Raw genomic sequence first — 9,113 nt, 5'->3', positions numbered from 1 at the left:
GCCAGTATTACTGGGGCCAAAGTGACCATTCTCAATATGGAATGTGACAAAACAAGGGTGTGGTCTATGCGCATCGCCTTTTGTTGCAGGGTTCCTACAACCAAAAAAAACAGTGTTGTAGTAAAACACTGTTTTGGATTAGAGTAACGTTAGTAGATATAGCCTGATCATAGTTTCCATCAATGTGTAATAGAAAGACCAATTGTACATGTATTATAAACTGTGCAATAAATTAAACCGTGTAATAAAATATTAAACAAAACGCAATACAGTAAAATCTTTTCATAGATTGGCAACATACCTCAATGCAGAATGCACTTGTCATGGTTGCCTATATTTATTACCTGTTATGTGTTATATATATATATATATATATATATATATATATATACACATATATATTGTATTTTTTTAAATATTGTATCCTTTTGTAACATTGCAATGTTTTGTGGACTCAGGACATACTTGAAAATGAGAGAAATCTCAATGTATCCATTCTGGTAGAATATTTTATAAATAAATAGTAATAATAGTTATAGGCCGAGTGCTATAAACTGTGCAATAAATTGTAAACCAATATATATTAATCATACATATTATAAACCGTGTAATAAAATATTATATAAAACACAATGCGGTGAATTGCACTATAAACTGTGCAATAAAATGTAATATTGTATAAATAAAATCCCATGTATTTTATTTCACTTTTTATAATGTGAATAAATATACTATATGCACATTGTATACAGAAAGTGAAATACAATCCTAAACCACACAATGAAATCACAGCTAATCCACTTTGGGCAAAGATAACACCCTGCACCAGGTCACGTGGTTGGATCACCTGACCCGTACGTCACGTATCCGGAAGACATGCTGAGCGTATGAACAGTTGTCGTGGCAACCTACTTCATCACACTCTGACTCAAGGACTAACCGGAAGTAGTGTGTTTGCAACCTTCCCTGACCGGAAGTGAATGTGATGAGCATGGATGCCGGCCGGTGAGACTGAATGTTTGCGACAGTGCGGTCATCTTCCGGATAGTTTGGGATTGTTTGGCCAAAGCCTCTCACTTACGGCTGCCTAGGTTACTATTTATCACGGGGCTGAATGAAACCCACAGCAGTTTATGACATTTATTTTACGTCAGTACCTTCTGTCATTGTATTACGGTTACTCCGAATGACTCCTGTGATATTGTATTCACCGAGTTCGGTATATTTTAACTCACTGTCTTGCCAGTGCTGTCTATGACATCTCCACCATAGTCCTAACCCCCTGACTCCCACTCAGCACCCCCCTGACTCCCACTCAGCACCCCCTGACTCCCACTCAGCACCCCCTGACTCCCACTCAGCACCCCCCTGACTCCCACTCAGCACCCCCTGACTCCCACTCAGCACCCCCCTGACTCCCACTCAGCACCCCCCTGACTCCCACTCAGCACCCCCTGAGTCCCACTCAGCAATGACAGCATCCAGCTCATGTCCTGTATGATTCTCCATCCTCTTGTAAGCAGCCCAGGCAGATTAATAATATTCTCCCCATTCCTGTCCGTATTGACACTAGACAGCCCGTTGACACTCTCTTGTGGTTTTCTCACCCTATATTTTGACCACTTGGTAAAGTAGCTGCTAATGTCAGGGCCCATGTCTTCAGTCCTTAGTGGATGCCCTCAAAGCCCTGTGACTTGTACCAGTGCCTGGCTGTGTGATGCAGAGCTGAGCTCTGTGCTAAATGTCTCATTTTCAGAAAATACGAAAAAGGAGGAAAAAGACATCACAAGGTAAGAACAAATTGGTGGTTTGTGTTAATCCATGGAGCTAATGCTGGGTTATTAGAACTGTTTTTTGTTGTTGTTGTTGTTACATTGTGTACTTAAAATAATGACAAGTAGCAAAACAACTTTAGCTTAAAGGGACACTATAGTCACTTGAACTGCTACAGTTAAATGCAGTGGTTCTGGTGTCTATAGCATGTCCCTGCAGCCTTAGTACTAAAAGAAAGGCAGTGTTTACATTGCTATCAAGTAACACCTCAAGTGACAGTCACTCAGACGGCCCCTAGATGTGCTACCTATTTCTGTGCAGCAGTGGCGTTCAGTGTCTCCACAACCTGCTTGGAGGTGCTGAACGTTGTCCCTAGAGATGCATTGATTCAGTTCATCTCTATGAGGAGATGCTGCTTGGCGCAGCGCGCCATTTAGCTGCTCATTCACAACAGCCCAATGCTTTTCTATGGGCAAGTTGGTGCTGCATTGTAGAAAATGTGAGTAAAATCACTTTTCCCATGCAGTCTTAGGGAGGTTGGAGATCTAAATCGTTGCACACTATAGTGTTGGGTATACATGTTTGTATTCCTACATTATAGTGTTTCTTTTATGAAGTAGTTTGGGTGTTTAGATTTTGCCCCTGTAGTCATACTGCTCCATTCTCTGCCATTTAGGATTTAAATCACTTTTGTTTCTATCCATGCAGCCCTTGGCACATCTCCCCTTTCTGTGACTGACCCAGCCTATATATATATATATATATATATATATATATATATATATATATATATATATAAAAAGAATGGTTTCACTTTCAATAAGATGTTAGCTTGCATTAGAAGTTTTTATCTCCTGCTCTGTAAAATCAAACTTTAATCACACACAGGAAACTTATTTTGTAATGTGTAAGTGTTTTCATTTACTCAACATATATGGGTCTATTTTTTTAGAAAGGGAAAAAAAATACTGAACTACAGCATCAATGCTCATGACATAGCTTACTTAGAACGTACATTGATACAGATTGTTATGTATTCTTGCACATTTAATACATTCATACAAATATTTTGCCACACTCTTCTTTCACTTCGTTGCTTTATTTGAAGGGAATGCTGTGTGCATTTGGAACCAGCACCAAACTTGGAGATTGGTAGTCCATGCTCATTGATCTTATACTGTGTTGCTCAAGGAAAAGATAGAATTCTGAGCCTCAATATTTGCAGCCAAGCAAAAACCATTGAAGTCTACAGTTTGTCATCTGATGGGCAAGAGGAGGAGTACTTGGGAACCAGTAGAGGGGAGCACCTATGTACATTTCCAAGCAATAATGAGGAAGCAAGCTCTGTTACATTGTACAACACCTACCTTAAGTTGGATTTTCCTGTGCCATCATGCAAAGTCAAGGTATGTTTAGTCAGAACTTTACTACTTTGTTTATAGGAATACAGTTTTATTCCTTATACCATAGTTTCCAGAGCCCCCCGGAATTACGCTCTGCCTACTGATGTTATCTGACAGGGGAGCCTAATGCGCATGCTTTCCTATGGAGATTTCACTGACACTGGATTTCCTCATGCAGTGCGTGAGTATGCCTACCTTCAGGGGACCAAAAGTCTGTTAGGATCCTGGAAGCATCTCTAGTGACTGTCTGATTGACAGCTACTAGAGGCAGTCTTAGTTGTGCAATGTATCATTACAGTTTCTCTAAAACTGCATTGATTTACATTGCTGGACTAAGGGGAACAGGGACACTGCACCCAGACTACTTCAATGAGCTGAAGTGGCGTGGGTGCCTATAGTGTCCCTTTAATGTTACTTAGGTGCCCTTTTATTTATATTTTTTGCCCTTTATTTGGGACATTGTATCTATCTTCTGCCTGAATTGTCCTCATTGTACTTGTTAAAATCGGAGTATAAATGATAATTTATAATGTGTATATTCTGATATATCAATTTTATATTGGATATAATTCCATTTGGCTTTATTTGACCTTAGGATTCTTGGTCAATGTGTTAATAATTAGTGATATTTGATACAAATGGCTTTTTCTTAGCTTTGTCAGCCAATTCATGTTATCCTCTATTTGATATTGTTGGATACACTTTTCAAATGATTTACTATTTTGGGATAAACTTTTGAAAAAAATGTAAAAAAAAATATTTTTCATATCAAAAATATATTATATGTAAAAACACATCAATATTACAAAATTAAAATATTTTTCACATTTATAAATTTTAATAGTTTAGCTAACAATCAATTGAAAAGCTTATGTAACCATATTAAAACTGAGGCCTTTAAGAGGTATTAACCGAATATTTCTTTACTAGTAGTTAGTAATGTTTTGCTTTTTGTGTCCACTAACTAGTAACTCTCTGTTTTTTGTGTTTAGTTACTTTCTCTTGGTGGGAAGCAGCGTGTCTTTCTGAGTGAGATTTCTGTGCAAGTTACGTCAGTCCCTGAAAAATGTTCTCAGGCATCTGCTGCATTAGGTCCATCCATTAATTTGGACAGAGTGCAAAGTATGATGGACAGCATGGGTGGAAAAATGTCTCCTGGCGCAGAGCAGCTTATGAGCATGGTGCGTGCTCAGCAAAAGGTGAGACTTTAGAAGAGAACTCATCAGAGTAACATATAAATCTGTAAAAAAGAAAAAGCATTGTTGCTTTTAAAGGGAAACACCCGTGGCAAATTCACTGCAGCTGAACAGTTTATTGACCAGGGGTGCCCAAAAGGTAGATTCCCTGATGTTTCCTTCAATGATGCCATGTCATTCTAAAGGAATGCAAAGACACGTAAAGCATGGAAGTTGAAGTTCTACATCCAGAACATCTGGGGATCTACCTTTTGGGCACCTCTTGTTTAGACAGACTGCCAGTAGCTGCCACCCTCACCAGGAAAATACTATCCAATCAGGAGCCTCTCATCCTAGTCTATGGGGTCTATTCTTATCCCATATAAATCTGTACAGAAGTAGTTCATGGGATAAGTATTTTATCCCCAATATAATTTCCACTCATCACTTAGAGTTACTTTACACCAGGGCTGGTTAGGTTCCCAAATGTAGAATTACAACTGCCACAATGTTCTGCAAGTCTTTAGAATGAAAAAGCATCATGAACGTATTGAGCATCTGGGGGGATCTACTGTTTGCCCACACCTAGTTTAAACACAGTCCAGTTTACTGCTCAGTAGCCTGGTATATGTTCTGTGATCAGCAGAGATGGTGGAGGTGAACTTAGCCCCAGTTGTGCATGTGGATGCTCCCTGCAAAAATTGTGGGATAAAATCAATTTCAGGCAACCAGAGCTGAGCGTTCCACCTGCTGCTAGTTGACAGTGCTGAGCTTCTGTCTTAGAGCTGCAACAACGTTTACAAATCACTCCAGTTTTATTCCACTCTCAGTCATAAGTGAGAGCAGGTTACTCTCTGCACACATAAACTTTGCAAGAGGATTGATTGGTTCATATTGTTGCTTTAATTTTTTTCTCATATCTTGTTAGTGGAGCATTGAGGGCAGAAATTGTCCAATATAAATATTGTATGGTTCATAAGGAAATGTGAAAATTGACAGTTTTATGTTTTAATAACATTAATGTGTTTCCTCATTATAGCATCAGATGCCATTTGGCACTCACTTGTTGCAGTTGTTCAGCAATTTCGGCAGTGGGATTGATAGAGTCCAGAAGCATGAAGAAGGGGAATCACAAATTCCATCAGCAAATCATCTTCTTGGTCAAAAGCAAGATCCCCATAAGCAGAATCAAGACTTTCACTCGTCTGTGGAACCTAGCACCACCTTTCAATGCACTGGCCCACCAAACAGTAACTTAAAGACAATACTGCCTTCATTCTTGCAGGCTCAAAAAGGTTGCATTGCGGGTGGGTATAGCACTGACTCTCTGCTACCCTTTTTGCAAAACTTGTCTGTAGAAAATAAACAAAGTTCAACTCAGCAAGGAGCAACAAAACCAATGTGTCAAGAAACAAGGTAAGAAACTTGTCTTAAAACTCAATGTGCTGAGCCATATTCCAGAAATATATATTTGCATTTACATATCATCCGCTTGCTCCAAGATGATAGCCAATAATGTTTATTTGCTCATTCTGAATGGATTAATCAACGAAATGCTCATAACGTAGTGTAAAGGACATTTGAAAAGTTTTTACTATTTCAGCCACCTGTAATTTACAGTATAAAGTAGGTGGACGGAGGTCTTCACTGATGCTAAGGTTTCATTTGGTAATTATTGTACAGTCCAACAGACCCCTATTTAAATGTCACATATAATATAAATATATTTTGTGCGGCCACAAATATGTATCACAGTGTATGTGTTTCTATAACATTGCCTTTATAGGCTTGAGCTCCAATAATCTGAACCTCCGTCCCCAATGCTTATTTTATTTATCTTAAAATTCTGCAGATTGATGGGGTGTTACACATTTTAGGCAACTTTCATATTTCTGCGATTTTGGTTTGTAGGGAGACTGAAATTGGTGCTAACTTAGAAGGACTACTTTCTGTACAAATGGAACGAATGGAGCGGGCTCTTATGCAACATATTGACCAGAGAATGAAAATTCTGGAGGATCACCTAGATGCAAGACTGGATCACTTAATCAATGTTATACAGACTAGCACCTCCACCTCTTCTGGAAAGACGAGGGAGACAAAAATGAATGGAGACAGCGACCATAGTGGAGATGGAAATAATGACTGTATTGTGCTTTCCAAGCATTACTTATCAAACATGTCTACTCATTCTTAACATTTTCTTATCACTTCTTTTAAGTCATATCATAGCTTGCAGCTCCCACATGTCTTGTACATATTACAGCTCAAATAATTGGGAAAATGTGTTCTCCTTATACGATAATATATGGTAAATATTGGTAACATGTGACTGTAGATGTGCACTTGTGGCTGTGTTTCCCACAGGTGGCTAGCTGAGCGGCATTGGGTAACGTTGGCCACAACAGGCGCAGTGTAAAATGCCAACTATTGTAATGTAGAACATTTTCAGTGAGTCTTTACACACTTTTATACACACACAGGCTTATTCACTAAAGTGCAACTTGTTGGGAATTCAAATTGAACTCAAGAGTTTTAGCTAAAATAGCCTCCCTGAAAACATGAATGAATTGGAGATTTTCTTCAATTTGGCTGTTTTGGCCCTAAAATTTGTAAATCAATTTCAATTCCTACCAATGATACTAATAGTCTTTAGAGAATATCACATGGCCTGGACCAGTTTCAATCACTGGAATAAAATAAATACATAAAAATCTATTTAACGAAGTACATATCTCTACTTAACATTAGGGGTAACTACTGACAATAGGTTAAACTGTTTGTGAATCAGGAACATTACCCTTTCAGCTCATCAGATCCTTAAAGCAAGTATTATCGGATCTGTGTTTCATAAGAAGTAATAGAAGACAGTATGGAGAAAATGATAATTTCTAACTAAAGGGGCTCTCCGGACTAAATATGCACTCCTCCTTTTTAGATATTTGTTATTGATATATCTTTAGATTTCATTTCCATCCTAATATTTCTAGTTAAAAATTAAATTCTACCTTTTGTGTGCTTTTCTCTTCAGAGTAGCGGCTTCTTAGCTGCTATTTTGTCCTTTCCAGATTCAGTTTTGCAAGCTGACTGAGATCCAATCAAAGTGAAGTAATCGTTCTCCATAGGAAGCACTGTGAGAGGCAGAGCAAGGAGCCCGTGACTTCATTATCATCACTCCTTGCACTTTTTGTCCACTGCCCTGCCTTCTTCCCTCTTTCTCAAACACACTAAAGCCCTCTCCTCCTTAAAAAAATGGAACAGACAACTTCTGATCTCCCATTCAATTAGAAATTATGACTATCATATGTGTTATGTGATCAGTGTTATTTATCATGTCGATTGCAAACCGTATTACCGGTAATGTATAAGAATGGAGAACAGATCTTCGTTATACTTGACTATGGGCACAAGTCATTTTCCAGTGAGAGGCTCTGCAGGTACTCTGCCTCCCTGCTCGGGCATTTCAGTGGTAAATAAGAACTGACCATTAAGGCTACAGCATTTGCTCATAACAACAAATGCCAGATGGGACTGTTTGGATATAGGAAACACAAAGACTGACTCCCTGACATTTTTGAATACTTATCGCATATCTCCCTGGACTACTGACCTTTGCCTTTTCCATGTTGGTTTTTCCCACCGCTCAGCTCTCATTGATATCACAGTGGCAGAGCTCCATACGTACACAGAGATAAAGGCTAATAAGGAACACTTTTAGAGTTATTCACTAAAGTGAGAGTTGACAGGAATTCAAAGTGCATTTCAAATTTAAAGTAAAAAAAGTCAAAATGAAATCAGAATTAACGTAGAGATTTTTTTTTTTATTTGGCCTTAATTTAAATTTATTTATTTTTGACTTCCAAGTAATTCTCTGCAAAACTATTTATTTATGAAGCCAAATGTATCAAATACATTTAAAGGGACATTCCACTGTCCAAATACAAAATAATAAAAAGTAGATATACCCCAAATGAAAACGTACATGTAATTATGCATTTTGTCATTGGGGATATATCTTAAAACCGCTTGCAAAAACTACAGTTCTCTTGTCCTTTGCAAGCCCTCCCCTTCTAACCCTGCCCAGACTTTCTGTGTCTGTCCAATTACAGACTTTCAAATGCAGCTAAATGAGAAGTCTTTGCAAGGCATGTGCTCTGGGCAATTGCTCTCTCTTGATTTCAGTGCAAATAAGCTAACCAAACTAGGAAATAGCAGGACCTGTTGTCTACTTGAAAAGCCACAGGGTGTAATCTGCACTTTTTCCAAAATGAAATAAAATAGGACAAACTCACACATAAAGCGTTTCAGCTAGCTAAAGTGCTTTAGGGGTCTAGAGTGTCCCTTTGAGTTAAGTCAGAAGAATATGGCAATTTTATACGGTTATTAATTTCAACAGTATTCTCTGTAGAATTAATTTTATTTTCTACCAGATACTACCTGTTCAAAATATAATTGTGAAATCGATGAGCTGTATGGAAACAGTTGAATAAACGCTGTATTATTTTTCAGTCTGTTCCTGTTAATAATTCAGGATAGTTTAGCGTGCTTGCATTAAGAATTTAACTATCTAAAGCACTATTACAAATGTTACTTTATTTCATATTCATTACAAATAATAGTCCTTTTAATCAAGTATTGTGTGGCTGATATTGGAGCTTGAACTCCTATAGTAAAGGTGAACCACAATTAGGTTATATGCTTATATGAAGTATGTGGGACAATAAGAGTAAGAATATCTTAATGAAATATGAATGTATACATT

The 9,113-nt window shown here is 37.9% G+C and overlaps 1 protein-coding gene across 2 annotated transcripts; it reads left to right on the top strand.

Annotated features, from left to right (window-relative positions):
* The first annotated feature begins 922 nt into the window (after nt 1–922).
* C10H10orf88 (chromosome 10 C10orf88 homolog) lies at nt 923–8,183 on the top strand. 2 transcript variants are annotated; one of them, XM_063434168.1, is made up of 5 exons: nt 923–1,790; nt 2,882–3,179; nt 4,169–4,375; nt 5,397–5,767; nt 6,263–8,183. In XM_063434168.1, exons 1-5 carry the CDS (start codon nt 1,642–1,644, stop codon nt 6,546–6,548), a joined length of 1,311 nt encoding a protein of 436 aa, XP_063290238.1. In that variant the 5' UTR covers nt 923–1,641; the 3' UTR covers nt 6,549–8,183. The 2 variants fall into 2 exon arrangements, with proteins under 2 accessions (XP_063290238.1, XP_063290237.1); XM_063434167.1 differs by having other exon boundaries at nt 5,391–5,767.
* The last annotated feature ends 930 nt before the right edge of the window (nt 8,184–9,113 follow it).

Source organism: Pelobates fuscus, chromosome 10 (assembly GCF_036172605.1).
Source record: "Pelobates fuscus isolate aPelFus1 chromosome 10, aPelFus1.pri, whole genome shotgun sequence".
Classification (NCBI taxonomy): domain Eukaryota; kingdom Metazoa; phylum Chordata; class Amphibia; order Anura; family Pelobatidae; genus Pelobates; species Pelobates fuscus.
The sequence above is the reverse complement of the archived record's forward strand: the minus strand, read 5'-3'. Positions and strand labels throughout refer to the sequence as shown.

Bases quoted from the DNA above. Each gene is read 5' to 3' on its own strand.
- C10H10orf88 (XM_063434167.1), top strand. From the start codon at position 1,642: ATGTCAGGGCCCATGTCTTCAGTCCTTAGTGGATGCCCTCAAAGCCCT. The intron at 1,791-2,881 runs GTAAGAACAAAT...CTTTATTTGAAG, and splicing joins GAGGAAAAAGACATCACAAG to GGAATGCTGTGTGCATTTGG. The intron at 4,376-5,390 runs GTGAGACTTTAG...TCCTCATTATAG, and splicing joins TGGTGCGTGCTCAGCAAAAG to CATCAGATGCCATTTGGCAC.